General features: G+C 34.1%; 1 protein-coding gene across 1 annotated transcript in view; it reads left to right on the top strand.

The window, feature by feature from the left end:
* The window catches only part of USP38 (ubiquitin specific peptidase 38), a 31,804-nt gene extending 13,081 nt beyond the window's left edge, over nt 1-18,723 (top strand). Inside the window, exons 5-10 of the mRNA XM_061384102.1 lie at nt 2,448-2,606; nt 4,452-4,645; nt 7,496-7,589; nt 10,252-10,358; nt 11,528-12,884; nt 17,618-18,723. Coding sequence (XP_061240086.1) covers nt 2,448-2,606; nt 4,452-4,645; nt 7,496-7,589; nt 10,252-10,358; nt 11,528-12,884; nt 17,618-17,779 — 2,073 coding nt within the window. The 3' untranslated portion in view covers nt 17,780-18,723. The remainder of the gene's footprint in view (nt 1-2,447; nt 2,607-4,451; nt 4,646-7,495; nt 7,590-10,251; nt 10,359-11,527; nt 12,885-17,617) is intronic.
* Nucleotides 18,724-19,205: the final 482 nt, after the last annotated feature.

Below are 19,205 nucleotides of genomic sequence, written 5' to 3'. Positions count from 1 at the left end.
ATCAGTTTTCAGATATTTAGAAGATAATAAACTGCTTGGACATCTGTCTTATACACTTGTGAAGAACTTAGTCTTATTTTTGAGTCAGCGATCATTTTTTACCATGTAAGATGTAATAGTAGATAACTAGGTATATTATCTGTCTGCAAAGATCCAATCTACACTAGGAAGGCTTTTGGATGATTTAGTATTATACATTAAATAATCATTTTAAAAATTCTTTCTTCTCTTCCATCTTTGTCTCTCCTATCACCTCTGAGGAAACCATAATTTTGGATTTCTGACTATTTTAGCAAATATCTGATAGATATGGCTTTATGGAGAAAAAATTCAGATTTGCTTTGAAATGTAGCGATGATAGCAGTGGTGTGAACCATTAGGAACTGGTAGTTTTATGGTCAGATTAATGCCTTCAATGGAGGTAAGACTAAAGAAAGTGGTGTGAAAGCAAAAATATGATTTAAGACCTCAAAGCATAAGAGTAAAACCAGAGAGGAGAACGAAGAATAGCACTATTATTTTAAGAATATGAATTTCTTTCTACAAGAAGGAAGGGGGCTGACTGGAATATAACTGTAATTGTTTGCTGTTTGACGGTAAGACCATAGAGCTGGCTGTAACTTCACTTTTGTCATGAGTTAGCCATGAACCAAATAGATGTTCTACATTGCTTATACCAAATAATGTTCTACACTGCTTTTTATTTGGCTCATTTGGCTACTTTAAAAGTAGTCTAAAGGAGGGCAAAAGGTGAAAGCAAGGAGACCATTTGGGAGGCTTTGCATGAATTTGAGGCAAGAGATGATTGTCAGTTGAAACAAGAAAAGTTCTAGGCAGTATGTAGGTTTGATTCCATTTGTACAAAAAAATCACATATATGGTATGTGCCGTGACATGCCATATAAAGTTTGATATACAACCAATGTCTTTCGCTGGACAGTGGGACGGAGACTTTTACTTCATACATGTTTGTATCGTCAGATTTTCTTTATACTAAGTGTATAATTCATTTGCAACAAAGTTAAACTTGTATAGAAAGATAATATAACAATATAGGAAGTTAGGGCTGTATATCATGAAATTACCCACAATCTCACTACACTAATTTTTATGTTTTCCATTACAATGTTTTTTCCCCTAAATATTTTAACAAGGTTATATTTATATTTATAATCAATATGTAATTTTTGTATCCTTCTTTTGAAATTTAACATCACATAATAAATATTTTCCCATGTTGCTACATATACACACACACATACATACACAAAAGTTCTACAAAGAGAAAATAATAAGATGCTTTTTACATGTGGACTCTAAATATGTAGTATCAAATTATAATAATGAGTTGAAACAAGTGTAGTTCTGTACTAATGAGCCATTGCTGCAAAGTAGCATTTTTGATAATAATATCTTAAATATGTGATTGGCTCTGTATTGACTTTTTCTTTAATTTTATAATGAAAGGACATTGTTATGCTTATTATCAGTGTTAATAGTTTTCTACATAATTATGAGCAATGAGCATTTTAGATTTCACTTTAATTTCTAACCCCAGTTCCTTAAAAATAATGGACTTTCCTAATTCTCTTTATTTTTAGAATCATCTCTTCTTTTTTGGAAGTGGGGCATGGGGATCATTAGTAAGGATAACCATGGTTGCATAAGACACCATCCCTAAAATAAAGGTAGTCCCTTGTCTAAAATAGAGGTGGTGCTGTAGCCTCAGCTGTAATTTCAGTTGTATGGATAAGTTATCACGAAAATTTTCTTGAAGCAGTCTTTAATGTGCTGCTGCTGCTGCTGCTAAGTTGCTTCAGTCATGTCTGACTCTGTGCGACCCCATAGCCGGCAGCCCACCAGGCTCCCCCGTCCCTGGGATAACATGTCTAGTTCTTTCAAGTGAAAAATCTAAAATTCACACTAGATGGCGCTCTTAAGCTAATGCTTGGTTTATCTTTTAAACATTTGTCCCTATTAAACAATCTGGTAAATATAATAGCCCCAACATTTTTCAGTTTAAGCCATTTTTAAATGGCAGCAGTGACTTAGGCTCCTAGTTATTACCTTAATTTTTTGTACCTTAGTTTTAAATGGAGTATAAGCATGAGGAGAGGGGTCTTATATGGATTACAATTACATATGCTTCAAAAACTAGATTTACCTTGGTATTCTAGAAATGTTTAACTTCATAACGTTTTTAGAAAAAGGCAGTGACCAAACATATAGAAGAGCATTTGCTAATCATGTAACACTTGCGTTCCATTTGTACTGGTGTGGGTTGCCACTTCCTTCTCCAGGGGATCTTTCCCAAACCTGGGTCTCCTGCATTGCAGGCTGGTTCTTTACAGACTGAGCCACCAGGGAAACCCGATTCCATTTGTAGGCTAGGGAATTTGTTGCCAGTTTGTGCAAATTGAAGAATGTTTGTCTTTTTCTCTGTTCAGATTGTTCCTCATGTGGTTAATCTGGTTCATTCCTTCAAAAGTGATGGCCTGCCTTCCAGTACAGCCTTCCTAGTGCAGTTAACAGAACTGATTCACTGTATGATGTATCACTACTCTGGATTTCCAGATCTCTACGAACCCATCCTGGAGGCAATAAAGGTATGATGGCAGTTGCACCAGTGTCTGTGGAGCTGCAGCCTATGATGTGATAGATGAACGCGATGAAACATTCCTATAACCAGCTATTCAATTTTCTTTTTTATGGAAATGTGCGTTTTGTTTGAAAAATGCAACTGGAACCATGGTTCAATAATTCTTAGTGATGTCTTTCTTATGTGCTATTACTCTCCAAATTAATAATCATATTTCTTCAGTTCTACAGTGCCAACAATGATAAGGCATATCTTTAAATTCGTAACAGCTTTGGAGGAAATTTGTTTTAAAAAATGATATATTAAGCTGATATGTACATAAGTTGCTTCCCAGTATCAGAAATGTCAAAATATGTAAGATACATCTTAGATTCAAAGGAAGGCATTGCAATTACAGTATTTGACCTCTGTTTCTTCTCTGATTTTTATTTCATTTTTGCTATGGATTGTTCATGAATGTTCATATATCTTAGAATCTTTACTTGAATTATTTGTGAACTCACTGTTTTTCAACTGTGTGTGGATACTGGATCTGAAAAGCATTGATTCTGTTTGTCTTGAAAAATGGGTCACAGATAGCACACTTTCCTCTTAGTAAATGTATTGCTTAATCAGGGAACAGCAAAATAATTGGAGAACTTCCTTCAGCTAGATGTGTTCAGAAGTCATTAGAAATCAGTTCTATTGATAATGTTCCTTTTTGAGATCTGAAATAAAGTATAAGGTCTCATTATCTTTACTTCTGTATCTGAAATGAATACAAAGCATATTCTTTCTACTGTAGAGTTTCTAGTTAGACTTAGAATGAGTTTGGATGAGGCCAAAACACAAAACTGTTCAGCAAAGAAGGTATACTACTGGTATGACCCTTGGACACTTCAGAAGTAACTGTCTTTATTTATAAAAGATTTTTGTCATGGATTTGATAGCAATATTAACCTCTTTCTGCAATGTTGCTGTGTCCATAGATGAAAGCTACTGCTGTTGTAAAATGTCATTCTTCACCACTAAAAGCTGAAAATTCTGATAACTGAAGTAGGCTCAGTTTGCACAGATCTCCCTGTTAAACTAAGGGAAGCATTTTCTATTAGATGTCAACAATAACAATAAAATCAAAAGATTAAAATTCCTCCAGAAAGTATTTTCTGAGGTTTAAGTACTTTAGGTGGTAACAGCAGTCCAAAAAAGCCTTCAAGATTTTGCCCCAGCTTTCCTTAGTCTCCAGTACTCCACTCATGCTTGAAAACCACTGACACGGAACATTTTCTCTCATATGTCACAAAGCGGGGAAGAAACTGTACCTTGTAATAATTTTCTCTATGGTTAAACATGAGATGGAGTTTTGTGTTTTAAAGTCAGAGGTCATTGTGCTTAGATACCTCCATTTTTCATCCTCTGACTACTTTGAGATTTCATTTCTAAGGGTTAACACTGGGTAAATATTAGTAGTGAACGATAAAGAGATATTTCTTATTTTACTATGAACTCTGAAAGCAAATTGTGTGCTACGTCCTCATTGTACAGACTTTGAATAGCACTGCCACATATTCTTTGATGGCAGAGGTTTATTTTGAAAATATTTTGCTGGCAAATAGGAAGTAGAAATAGTTCAAATGTGACTTGAGTTCCTATTTCTTGAGTATTCCTCAGCTTGATAAACTCTAGGAGATATTTATTCATTTTTGGAGATCATTATTTTTGCCATGTACTGTGATTTTTCTTGACTATCAGTGATGTCAAAACTAAATGGGAAAAGAGAAAGATTAAATGTCAGTGGAAGAATCTTCTTTATGGTGTTAATAACAAAAAATAGTTTATATTTTATACTACTTTTCCTCTTTATGATCTACAGGATTTCCCTAAGCCCAGTGAAGAGAAGATTAAATTGATTCTCAATCAAAGTGCCTGGACTTCTCAATCCAATTCTTTGGCATCTTGCTTGTCTAGACTTTCTGGAAAATCTGAAACTGGGAAAACTGGTCTTATTAATCTAGGGAATACATGTTATATGAACAGTGTTATACAAGCATTGTTTATGGCCACAGAGTAAGTTTAAATTTGAACTTTTAAAAAATTTTTCATTTTAACTGTAGAAATTGATGCATGCTGATGAAATATAAGATGGTGAGATTGTCTTCAAATTATTTCTTATATATGGCAGAACAAATATTAATATTTTCATATAATTGCCTTATTCAGAAATGAAATTGCTTTTAGTGCCTGGACCTATTAAAATGCTAATTTATATAAATTATACTTCCTGTTTATATTATTTATTTCATTTAGAGCCTTTCAATTGCTCTGACTTGATATTTATTAATATATCAGAGGAAGTGATTGAACTTATTTCACAGAATTTAAGGGTCCTCAAGTACTAATTTGTTATTATCCTGTAAGACTGATTTTTTTTTTTTTAACCTGTATATCTTCTGAAGTGGTCATATTTAGATTTTTCTGCTTGTAGGTATTTTGCTGTTTGTTTCTCAGATCAATAACTTCTTCACTGCCCTTAAAGAAATTCAAGCTGTGCTTCCCATCCCAAGTTGATAGATACTGAACAGATGTATAACAGACATGTTCCTTTGTCGTCTTACAGATTTACTTTCAAATACATTTTCTTTCGCAGCCAAGCAAATAGGAAATCAGTGGCTGTTAGCTATGTAAAGGAACAGAATAGTGATGAACTTTTCCTGAAGGCAAAAACCTGGTTGAATTTTTCTCTTCTATACCAATAGGATATTCATGGAACTTGACCAAAGATGTTTACAAATTGAATTTTAGGCCTTTGTAAGTTTTTATGCCTTCCTAGAGGTGTCACAGGAAAAGGAGAAGGAAATGAACCTTTCCCACTCCAGTACTCTTGCCTGGAAAATCCCATGGATGAAGGAGCCTGGTGCTGCAGTCCCTGGGGTCACTGCGAGTCGGACACGACTGAGTGGCTTTGCTTTCACTTTTCACTTTCATCATTGGAGAAGGAAATGGCAACCCACTCCAGTGTTCTTGCCTGGAGAATCTCAGGGACAGAGGAGCCTGGTGGGCTTCTGTCTATGGGGTCGCACAGAGTCGGACACGACTGACGCGACTTAGCAGCAGCAGCAGCAGCAGCAGCAGAGGTATCACACCTGAAGCAGGGTTTGGCAGCCCACTTCAGTATTATTGCCTGGAGAATCCCATAGACAGAGGAGCCTGGAGGGCTGCGGTGTGGGGTTGCAAAGAGTCGGACATGACTGAGCGATTGATCACAGAGGAATCATAAACTAAAAGCTGAAGAGTTTAGCTTTATTTTCTTTCCTGGCCTCAATATATACAATCAAAACTAAGGTGTTTTCATTTGGTCTAGTGGTTCGTTTGTTTTTAGGAATTTTTTCTTGTGTTCTAAGAAAATATTTATTCATAGACACAACTGATACTAGGCATAAAACCAAAATAATCCATGTCTTACCACCAGAGGTCATCTAATCCAGCCATCTCATTTTACAAATGATAGAGAAAGCAAAAACTCAAAGCAGTTATAACTGACAGCTACAATTAAAAGAGCACATCTTATTTTATAGCAGCCAATACTATCTCAGAATAGGCAGACAGCATATTTTATTTCTTTGGTAATATGTAAATTCTTAAATAAATCTAGGAGTACATAAAATAAAAATCAGACATTCCCATAGGTTTCTGTTAATAGTTTTGCTTGCATTGTTCCAGACCTATTTTTTGTATAGTGATAAGATTTATCTAGTATAAAACAAATGCATTGGTTTTTAAAAATATGTTTACAAAGAATCTTGTTTATTCTTTTCCAGCCACTTATTTTTTTTCTTTTGATGATTTTATATTGGAAATAGTCCCATGTTAGTGTAATGACAGAGCTGTGTCATTCTGAGTAAATAGATGTGCCATAGTTAATTTAATCATCTTCCTAATGATGAATATTAGGTTGTGTTGCTTATAATTAACATATGCCTATGATATAGAGGCTATTCTTTGAATAGGGTGTGCCATATTGGTCTCCAGAAAGGTTATAGCATTTGAACTTGCATACTAATACATGATTGTACCTATGACCCCATACCTTTAGCAGTACTTGATAAAATCAGTATTAAAAAATCTTTCCAATCTGGATGACAGTGTCTTTGTGCATCTTGGCTGACCTTTACAGTTTTTTGTCCTCTCTAGTATCTTTGTTCACTTGTGTCTCTTTTCTGAATGACCTTTTCTTTCCATTGCACACCTTTCTGTTGGGTCCTTTTCTTTTTCCTACTGATTTATCCTGGATGTATATGTGCTTTCTTCCCATCAGAATGATACATTTATCAAGTGTTTTGTTTGCAATTTTTTATTTTATGTAGACAGATCTGCTATTTATCATTTATAGCTTCTGAATTCTAGGACACCTTCCCCTCCAAAATCCCTTTACCCCCTTTTCTTCTGTTAAATACTTCAGTATTTTCATATTTTATATTTAGCTCATTACTTCTCTGTGGCATCTGTAATGATATGAAATCTTGTTTAATTCCATTTTTTTCCCAAAAGGATACCAAATTGTTCTATACTGTTTTTTGAAGTTTCTTCTTTTCCCATTCAGCACTAGTACTACATTCTTTAAAACTCTAACTTTATCATAGTTTTGATGACAGGACATTTTTTTATATTTCATGAGTTGAAAGAATTTAAAAGTTGTTTACTCAAGTTATTAGTTAATAGCTTCATCTATTTCTATTTGCACCATTTTTTTTCTTCTTCACTACATTGTAGGCAGTGACTTTGCTAGGTAAAGGGCCTTCAGGTAAGTGAAATTTTACTTTAAGGATAATAACTTGAACTAACTTCCCTTTAGCTTTTAAAAAGTGCATCATGTGTACACATGTAGACAAAAAATCATTATATGTTACTGTCTTTCAGTTTCAGGAGACAAGTATTATCTTTAAATCTAAATGGGTGCAATTCATTAATGAAAAAATTACAGCATCTTTTTGCCTTTTTGGCTCATACACAGGTGAGTGTAAGTGTGTATAGTATGTATATGTTAACCGAATTGATAATCTTCTTTAAACTTCACATTATATCAAATTTGATGAACCTTTTTAACTGAAGAAATAATATATCTCTCTCCCAGCACAACAGATCCACATAGAAATCTAAAGAGATACTGCCTAAAATCAGGATATGCCCTAAGTTCTTACTTCTCCCTTCTACTTTCCATTCTTGTAGATGAATATTTTACTGACCCGTTATTCTAATTATTATAGGTAAAATTTGATTTCCTATCAAAAATTAGCTCCTTCATGAAGAAATATTTTAAAATGCATCTTTAAGTTTATAGATATTAATTTGGTAGATTTTCATAGTAATGAACAATTTAACATGAATAATTAAAATAATTTTGTGGCATCTTGGCTTTTTTTCCCTCCCGTTTCTAATGTATATATCCTTTCATTATGACTAAACTTTTGAACTTAATGGATAAACTGTTTATCTGTTAAAAGTTATGGAGCTTAAAATTTTGTGATCTTTTATGTCCACAAATTAATCCAAGGAAATAAGTTTATGCTAACAGCAAGAACGTCATGTAAATAGCCATTTATTGAGAGATATAATATGAAGTCTGATAAGCATTCAGAAAGGAATCCTTATGCTCAAGGAACTTGTACTTTTAAGTTTTGAGTAATACCTATGAATAATACAAATCGTTTATAAATAATATTTTCTGGTTTTACTGTTTTCATTTCACAGAGGTCTAAAGGAATAGGTAGTTACAGCCAGAAGAGAAGATAGATTTAGAATTGATGGAATTGAGTTGTTAGGAATGCTTTGTTTCCTATCTACAAGCTGAGAAATATCTCAAGTATAACTTCTTAAATGGAAGGAATCAAGATTGACATGAGTGATGGCCTGAAATACTCAGAGGATCATTTTACTGTTCTCTACCTGGAGGAAATATGTTCACAAATTTAACACCTCAGGACCAAAGGAGATGAAATCTCCTCCCTGCAACTTCCAAACATTGTTTTCTAGTAAATGGATGTATGTACTTGCTGTATTTACTGTATGCTGTATTTACTGTATGTTATATAGAGTTTGCCCTTGAACATCACAGTCGAACTGCAAAGGTTCACTTACACATGGATTTTTTTCAATAAATATGTACTACAGTACTACATAATCCATGTCTGAGTCCACAGATACAGAACCACAGATATGGTGGGCCTATTATAAAGTTATACCCAAGTTTTTGACTAAGCAGAGGGTCAGCACCCCTAACCCCATGTTGTTCAATGGTCAGCTATATAACATGTATGCATATGGTAGGTGTGTGTGTATCTATGTGTACATGTGTAGAAATAAATACATTATATATACTATATTAACTTAAGTCAGAGCTATTAGGAAAAAGCCTTAGGAGTCTTCCATATTCCCAACAAAAGAACAATTAACAAGAGAACCTAATTAAACTTCTGCCATAGTTGAGACCCTGTCTGACAAGTAGATTAGGTAGGTAGATTTACCCTATATGATTTAAAAGGCTTTTATTCTCATAATTAATAAAGCTATTATGTATTGAGCATTTAAATTCATCACTTTCACTTTTCACTTTCATGCATTGGAGAAGGAAATGGCAACCCACTCCAGTGTTCTTGCCTGGAGAATGCCAGGGACGGGGGAGCCTGGTGGGCTGCCATCTATGGGGTCACACAGAGTCGGACACAACTGAAGCGACTTAGCAGCAGCAGCAGCTCCTGTGCTAGGTGGTTTACATATATTATCTCTTAATCCTCAAAATCAATCTGTGAGGTAATAAGGTAGTGTCCCCATTTTACAGGTAAAGAAACAGGGCTTACATGACCTGCTTTCATGGCCATGCAAACAAGTGGCAAGACTGGAATATGAATCAAATGATTTCTGAAACCCATTGCAAACAATCCACCAAATTCCTTTTCTTCAAAATGCTATAAACACACCTATTTTGATAGAAATGTTTTCCTTAACTGAGAACCCTGTCATATATACCACAAATACTCAAATTCTAAATTTTCAAGTTATAATCACAACTTTGTAGATGTCTTTTTCAGTTCTTTTTTTGTTGTGGCAAAATCTAGGATTTCAGCCTACCTTGCTCTAAAGTCCACAAGCAATCACTTCACTAAACTGCTCCTATGCTAAAACAAATAAAGTTAGGAAAGTTCCTGACCAGTGTGTTCATATTCCATACATTTATGACATGTGTTCCCAGTCAAAGAAATTTTCACCTAAAATCAGTATGCATGGCTCTTTAGAGTATGTCCCTTATTAATCCAAAATATATATCCACTAACTTTTTTTTTCAGATATTTTTTTAAATTGTGGATTCAAGCACATCAGAGAGATAAGGGCAGAAGCACTGTATTAAGTTAAAGAGACTTGGGGTCTGATAAAAATCCCCTCTGCTACTAGTTTAGCTATATGACCTTGGGCACATCACATACTTTCTCTAGATCTTATTTCTGATCTGCAGAATGAGAAGTTATGACTGAAAGTTACCTAAATGTATTTGTTTGGTCTTTTGTAGTAAAGGTTAAGCCCATGTAATTGTAGTAATCTTTATTAAACATTATATATTAAGATTTAGGTATTTAGCTCATGATGTGAGAATCACTTCTTTGTGTTTTCTCGATCAACAGAGAGAAGCATATGCACCTCGGATATTCTTTGAGGCTTCCAGACCTCCATGGTTTACCCCCAGATCACAACAAGACTGTTCTGAATACCTCAGGTTTCTACTAGACAGGTAAAAAGTATTTCTAGAGCTGTAATTTGAATTAGTTCTTTCTTAACAGATTATTTCTACCAAATATTGTTTTTACCTTTAAAGACATTATTTCTAATGTTAAACTCTAAAATGCCTTGCATTTATTGTATTTTTTTAGGTGTTTTTAATTTAGTTTCTTTTTTAAATTTTCTTACTTTAGCAGTTCTCAAAGTGTAGTACAAGAACCCCTAGGGGTTCCCAAAACACTTTCAGGGGTCTTTCCCTTTCCGACTGCATATCTGTGTATCTGTAGTTAAGGCCAGACTTTCTTCATATGCTTCATCCAAAACAACAGAGCACAATAGACTGAATGCAGAGCAGATACAAGGATCCAGCCTGCCTTCTGTTCAGCCAGATGCTTGAAATATTTGCAAAATGAGCCATTCTTCTCACTAAATTTTTTGGGGTTTAGAAAATATAACTGTTTTTCATTTAAAAATGTTATTTATATTAGCATGTAATGAGTTTATTATTTATTATTATGTAGCACTTTATTACTTTTATTCTCAGTTTTTGAATACAGTAAATATTGATAGATACAACCACATACATGATAGCTCTCAGGTTCCTCGGTTATTTTTAAGAGTATAAAGGCATTCTGAGATAACAAAATTTAATAACTTCACCTTTAGACCAACTGATAATTAGGTGGGTTTGATAAATTTTATTGTCTTCTTCCCCCTTAGGTAATAAAACCTATTGTTTCCTGGTCTTTGCCTCCTTTCTGGAATGTAAATGACTAGTAAAGTTAGTTGAACCCAACATGTGCAACATGTTCTTCCCATTCAACAAGGATACGTTGAGTAGTTTCTTTGTGCCAGGCTTTCTATGAGATGCCAGGCAAACAAAGATCTATAAGGCAGTTAGTGGGTATATACGGTATAAGTGCTATAAAATAGCAGTATGACGAAAGTGTAGTGAGAATATAGGTCAGGAACAATCCCTGAGTTATCTTCTGATCTACATTCTCGAACTGTTTGATAAAGGGTTATCTGGTTTAAAGGAGGAGAAACTTTATTTTTTAAATAAGCATTATATTTGATAAGAATAATTTGGCTATTTATATAAGCCAAGCCACTCATATTTTTGAGTAGAACTGACATTTAAATGTAAGCCAAGTAGCTATATAATGATATACTCTCCTGCAGGCTCCATGAAGAAGAAAAGATCTTGAAAGTTCAGTCCTCACACAAGTCTTCTGAAAGTCCAGGATGCAGTGAAACTTCTTTACAGGAGGTAGCCAATAAAGCAGCTGTCCTAACAGAGACCCATTGCACAAGTGACGGTGAGAAGACGCTAATTGAAAAAATGTTTGGAGGAAAACTGCGAACTCATATTTGTTGTCTGAACTGCAGGAGTACCTCACAGAAAGTGGAAGCCTTTACAGATCTTTCACTGGCCTTTTGTCCTTCCTCTTCCGTGGAAAACTTGTCTTTTCAAGATCCAGCATCATCACCCAGTACACAAGATGATGGCCTAACACAGGCCAGCGGGCCTGGTCCTTCAAAAGAACCAGGAGTCTGTAACGCGTCAGCAGTTGCCATTGCCTGCGACTCAGCTGTGAATGAAAGAATGGTTGACAGTCCTAATGAGTTCTGCTGTACTGAGGACACTTCTGTCCCTAATGACTCTAGCAAGATGCTTGTTAATAAAAATGTACCTCAGAAACCAGGAGGTGAAACCACACCTTCAGTGACTGACTTATTAAATTATTTTTTGGCTCCAGAGATTCTTACTGGTGACAACCAGTATTATTGTGAAAACTGTGCCTCTCTGCAGAATGCCGAGAAAACTATGCAAATCACAGAGGAACCTGAATACCTTATCCTTACTCTCTTAAGATTTTCATATGATCAGAAGTATCATGTGAGAAGAAAAATACTAGACAATGTGTCACTGCCACTGGTTTTGGAGTTGCCAGTTAAAAGAACTCCTTTCTCTTCATTGTCAGAAAGTTGGTCTCTAGATGTTGACTTCACTGACATTAGTGAGAATCTAGCTAAAAAGTTAAAGCCTTCTGGGACTGAAGAAGCTTGCTCCCCAAAATTGGTGCCCTATCTCTTGAGTTCTGTGGTCGTTCACTCTGGTGTGTCCTCAGAAAGTGGGCATTACTATTCTTATGCCAGAAACGTCACAGGAACAGAGTCCTCCTGCCAGATGTGCCCCCAGCCTGAAACTCTGGCGTTTTCCTCCTCCCGGAATCACTTACTAGGGAGAGAGAGTTCCACCGTAGTGATTGAACAGGACTTGGAAAATAAGGACATGTCAAAAGAATGGTTTTTATTTAATGACAGCCGAGTGACGTTTACTTCATTTCAGTCAGTCCAGAAAATTACGAGTAGGTTTCCCAAGGATACAGCTTATGTACTTTTGTATAAGAGACAGAACAGTACTAATGGTTTAAATGGTAATAATTCAACCACTGGACTCTGGGTAAATGGAGACCCACCTCTACAGAAAGAACTAATGGATGCTATAACAAAAGACAATAAACTATATTTACAGGTAAGTTGGAAATATAGTCAATCATTTGTGGAATATATTTAAACAGTTGATAAATGGTTGAATGCTTGCGTTAATTTTGAAATCCACCTTTACACTTCCTAGGAATTTACAAAGTGGTGATTTTGAAATTTGAATCTGGGTTCATATGAAATGGGTTCAACCTTTATAACTAAATTTTCTTACTTGCTAATATTATGAATTAGTTATGGAGAGTCACAATTAGATGCAGTATAGAAGCCCTTCTTTGTTTTCAATTAGAAAAGATCTGATCATTATAAAATCATGCCATTCAGAAATTTAATGTTTAATAAATTTAATAAGAATAAATTCAGAAGTTTAATAAAATGGAAATGTTTTCCTCTTCCTTTTAGTTCCACCTGCCAGGGGAAACAACTGCTAAATTTGTATTTATTTCTTCTTGACCTTTGTACAAATATTTTAAGAACTATTTACTGACAAGTGGTTAAAAGGAGACTAAAAGGTAGAATATGGACACAACAGATGTTTGTATTCTTTAAGGACCTGATAGGTAGAATCAAGGCAATGATACAACAGTAAAGAAAACTATGGAATAAGGGTTTCATATGAGCTGAATTTACTTATAAATATACTTTTCACAAAGATTTTTCTTACTTTAAACTTAATATAGACCTTGCTGAAAGTATTTTTCTTTGAAACCTGCCAGCTTGCTATCAACATAAAAGACCAACAGTAAATAGGAGTTAAAACTGTAGGTGTATTACAAACACACCAAATGATTTTATGAGTTTAAATATGTAAGTTTCTAAAAATTTTGTGTTATAGACTCTTAAAAGATTCAGAATAAGAGAAAAAACAGTACTGATTTTGGGGAAAGTTTACTGTATTATGAAATATTCAAATAATGATACATGATACATTTTTAAAGGAGTATGGCAGTGTTCAGCATTACACAGAAACAATACATTTTGCAGGAAAAAAAAATAAGAAACTCAGAATATTCCTTATTCACTACCAGAAAGGCTTATGATCAAGGTAATAGAATATATTCAACCATGTACTTCTTGCTAGATATCAAATAAGCCATTAGATAGGAATCATCAGGATTCTTGAACATTGGAAAGATGGAGTGAGGGTAAGAAGGTAAGGTTGAAACAGAATTTCTACAATATAAAATATGAAAATAAGGCCCAGTGCAATCTTGACTTTTGAAATATATAAAAACTACTCTCATTTCTATAATTGGAATGCCAAAAACTTACCCCATTACATCCTATTTTACAGTGTTTGTGATGAGCCATTCTTTTCATTATTACTTTATTATCCGTATGCCATTATAAAGAAAAACCATTATGTACTTTGTGAATTCAGTTTCTCGTGCTGTGCAGTTGTTCTAAATTCCATTTTATGTCTCAGATTGTCCAGTTGTCTAATGCAAAAAAGTTATCACTTCATTTTACATTAAAGTTATTACCTGTTTTAAGATATTATTTATTTACCTGTATTAAGACTCTTAGGCTGTTGAAGCTTCATATTAAAGTGCCTTTTTGAACCAAATTACAAAAACAAATACCCAACTAGAAATTAATTAGAAACTTAAATATATTTAGACTTTATATTATTTAATTTCAAATACAGTACTATAATGGATAGGTTTTGAATGGTGATGTTTCTCATACTGTAACCAAGTCATTCTGGTGTTTTAAGTTTGCGTTAGGAGCTGTAGTGCTGCTTCTGTTGTGAACGTGTCTTCATAATTGCCTGGCAGTGACAATATGTGGTGAGATTTTATATATAGCAGTTTTCAGCTGTCATTCTTTAGTTTTGAACACGTGGAACATATATGTGTATATTTTTCCTCTCATTTCCAGTGCTGTTTTTACATTCACTCTTGAGTTATAGTTAAAAGTGTGTGCCCATTTCATAGTAAAAATGCTTTTTAATAGATTGCTATGTTTGGGATACAGCTTTGGCTTTAAGAAATGGCATTCTGCCTAATTATAAAATAGTTGTAAAAAACTTACCAAATCTTAGTAAAAGAAAGGCTATGGAGTTAAGTCACAGCTAGATTTACAAGTGTTAGAAAGACTCTTGCTCTTTATAGTATGGGAAGCACTAGTGGTTTTGAAAAACCTAGGCAAAAGAATTCTACCACACAAACTATTTTCTCCTCTGTATCATAACCTGACACGCAGGAAAGCAGTGCAAACTGTAGATCTTGAAGTATATCTGGGAAAGGGCTTGTTCCTCATATCCTTCTACCCCCAACTTCCATTAGGAGTATCTCCATTCTTCTAGCGACTGGACTACAAACATCATGCTTTCTGTTAGGATCCAGTGTGAGAAAGGATGTGTGAATGATATCACCTAACCCCATGTGTTCCACCCTAACTGCAGACAATCCTCCCCTTTCTTGTTCAGTTTCTTTTCTTTCTTTGGAGGAGGTGGGAGTTTGTCTGAATATCTTTCTTCATCATACATAAGAGTATATATTGTATCTCATGCATAAGAGTATATATTGTATCTGTGTAGTTTAAAACAAACAAAAAAGCTGGATCAATTTTATGCTTACAGATTACTTAAATGAGAGATCTAAATATACTGAAAGGTTTTTGTCCCAAAGCAACAGTAGCTCCTTTTTGTTACTTGACCAATAGTCCACTATTGAAATAAGAATTAATTTTAATACTTTATATAAATTGGGTAAAATTACTTATAAATTTGTGAATTTACCTAATATTCTCATCTCTATTCAAAGAAATAAAATGAAATGTTTCCCCTACTTTTATCCATAGTTGAAGCTTATCTTCTGAAAACAGAATATCATATGCTTTCCTCCATCAGCCATGTAATTATATAAATAACTACAAAAGTAAAAATGAAATCTTATTTCCTTGAGAAGCCCTATATCTTAAAGTATAATATAATATAGGTTTCAGATGTCTCAGAAGCAATGGGGTTACTCAGTTTTGTATTGTGTAGGTTCTTCAACATAGTTTCTGGTGGGAAATCACTGTTTAAGAGAGTCTAGGCAAGATCTTCTTGAATAGAACTTCTTGAACTCTGCCTTGCATATTTACTCAGTTTATTTATTTCATTAGGGACCATGATCTGTATCCTAAACCAAATATTGTTTCTTAGATACAGAGCCATATTTTCATTGCTTGTTTAGATAGCTTAATATATTATAGAGCCAGAATGGAGTATTTCTGTTTTTATTTTTGTGTCTATTTCTGATATCTGTATGGCAGCTTTTATTTTTTTATCTGTCAAACATATGTAATCTTACTCTAACTTTACAAATTGAAGAATAAATTAATATAATCCCTGAGAAATATCGTGTGGTTAGACATGATACAGAGGAGCCAACAGTTATAAATGTTGTAACTGATAGAGTTAATGGAAGAATTGTTTCTGAGAAATATCCTGTAAATTAAGTTTTAAAAGCCTTTCTAAGGGCCTATCAGAGACTGGTTAATTAAGCCATTCTGCTATAAGGATTTCTTATCTATGATCACATTCAGCCATAAAATATGTGGTTGTTGATCATTTTGTGTATTGGGAATCGCACAGCAGTCATGTATGCTTACTGAGAAACCAGGGTGTCCATAATATAGAGAGATGTCAAGGTATGCCTGAGGTTTTTCCTCCATGATAAAACTCAGGCATCTCATGAAGAGGGTAGAACAGTCAACTAAGAAAATTTAGCTAGAAATTGAACATTACATTGCCAGGCGGAGCAAACTAATTGGACTTGTAGTTGAAAAGCTGGAAATAGTACAGTTTTTAATATTAATGTTGATGGCACTGTGAGAGTCCTTCAGGATGAGTATACCTAATCATTTAAGGGTTATGCTGTTACCAGTGGCTTTTACACCTTGTTGACACTAATGACCTCATTTGACAGTTGCGGACTCTTTCCCAGAAAATGGACCTATGCCAGAATATTTTGCCTATTCTTCCTTGGAGTTTGTGTCAGTTTTAGAATCCAGTTCAACACCTTGCCAAATGAATTTGCAATTTACAAATAAATGTTTATTCATATTTGTTCCTTTCATGGCTGAGTACCTAACAGTGTTCTAGTTTGAGATCATGAATATTTACTGAGCACTTAATATGTGTCTGGCACAGAGATGAATATGAGTCCTTATAAAAGTTCTAATAATCTGGTAGGGGATGGTTTTAAGTAATACTGTAAGAAGACAGGCTCCATTTTCTTTAGCAGTGTTTTTGAGATCTGTTATTTACTGAGAAATATTCTGAGGAAAGGGCAGGAAAACATTGAGCCCTCTTTCATTATTTATACCTTTTACTGTAATCACCCACTTCCAAAACAGCCCCACTTGACGGAAAGTAGATAATCCATTGTCATAACCTTTGAATTTTGTGTTCTGTGTATTAGGAAAGAAATCCATTCTTGTATTTGTTGATGAGCTTTGCAAGAACTGTGATGTTTCTGTAGAGAAATCTGAAGACTGGGGCTTCAGTTAAAGTGGGGTATTGACAGAGGATGGCCTTTAGGATCTATCATTCTCTAAAATTACACCAGGATTTTGCTCTCTCTCTTGTTTGCTCCATCTGTGATTATGTACTTTAGTACGATTTGATAAGGATTAGTGTAATCAGTATTTTTAAAGTTACTGATATTTGAAGGATACTTAAGGATTAAAGCAACTGAAAAATATTTTTATAGATGATATACCCATCCACGATAGTTAGAGTTTTAATGTCATAAAAACTGTTTTAAATTTCAGGAACAAGAGTTGAATGCTCGAGCCCGGGCCCTACAAGCTGCATCTGCATCCTGTTCTTTTCGGCCCAATGGATTTGATGACAACGATCCACCCGGAAGCTGTGGACCAACTGGTGGTGGGGGTGGAGGCGGATTTAATACAGTTGGAAGACTCGTATTTTGATGCTGAGAGAGTCCAAAATGCACTGGTCACAAAACATCCAATACCATGACTGTTAAAATGTCAGACTGTAACAAATATCATAGCTATCTTTTATTTTTCTTTTCATTAGACCCTTATACTTTAAGAAAACACACTCAGTGCTTGTTTTATTTTCTTGACAATACATTTATTAACAAAATGCATCATGGGAAAAAAAAATCTACCTCTTAAAACTCCATTTGCTTTTATGGTTAGACATGCTTGACCAAAAATTTTCAGAGGAAAATATGTACCTGGTCCCTAATGAAGCTGCATTAAATTTAGTTAGAGGCATTTAAATGGTCCTTGCTCAGTTTTACCGAACAGAAAATAGATTTCACTTAGCATCCTTTATAAAAGAATTGTGTGTTGGAGGTGAAGGAAATATTGTTTAAAAAGAAAGCAAATATTTTATTCCCTTTGTAGTTACCCCATTATTAAATTCAAGTCTTTGAGAATACTAGCGATGATACAGTCTCTTATGAAGGCAATAACATAAACTTTATCAAGCTGTAGTACTTTTCAGGTTTGTTCAGTGCTGTCTTCAGCATCACTGTCTCTGCATTTCGAGTAAAAATGTTTTAAAAAAGGATTATTTATACATATGTGCTGAATTTGATCTTAAGAAAGGTGCATGATCCTGTAGGAGTCACATTTTTACCTTAAGAATTGCTAACTTTGTAGTATTTCTAATTGAGGATTTTAAAAATTCTATTTCAGGGAGTATATCTTCTGTGTGTTTTGAAGGAGGTGAGTTCTGTATGTGCCTTGCAGTACTGTAATTCAAAAATAAGAATCTTTGGCTGCGGAAAAGGTTTTCTAAAATGAAATGTTAGGAAGTAATTTTTTGTGCTAACATTAAAATTATAACTTTTGAAAGGTATTAGATTTTCCTGAAGTAAAATCTGATGGTTCTAAATCAAAAAGTGTGGTAGTTTGTTTTTAACTCTTAAGAATTCAGAGGAAATGAACTAGATCGAGTAAAAAAATTTTTTTTGATTTTTTTACTTAATCCTCAGAATATTAAACATTGATCATATATTTTCAGAGTTGTACATTTGGGCTTTTTTTTTTTTTTTTTTTTTGAGTCATGTGTTTTGCACAGTTATATCTGTTTCACAGTTTCAGATAAAATGTCAAAATGTCAGCCCCTACCTTCCCACATTTTCTTTGCTGGGAAACTGGAAACAAGTCACTTCTTCTAGGTCTTGATTATACAGTATTCAGGAATTATCCCAGTTGTCTCCATTCCTAAAAGTTTTAACTTACCCATCGTGTACATAGCTCCAAAGATTGGTCATATATTTATTTTTAAAACATTTCACGGAAAGAATGTTCTTTGTTGATTTGGGATTTATCTTTTTCCCAAGCTTTTAATGTCAGTGGTTAAAAACAGATATCCTCATCT

The sequence above is a fragment of the Bos javanicus genome, chromosome 17 (genome assembly GCF_032452875.1).
Source record: "Bos javanicus breed banteng chromosome 17, ARS-OSU_banteng_1.0, whole genome shotgun sequence".
In the NCBI taxonomy this organism is placed as follows: domain Eukaryota; kingdom Metazoa; phylum Chordata; class Mammalia; order Artiodactyla; family Bovidae; genus Bos; species Bos javanicus.
Note: the sequence above shows the minus strand (reverse complement) of the source record. Positions and strands in the feature narration are given on the sequence as shown.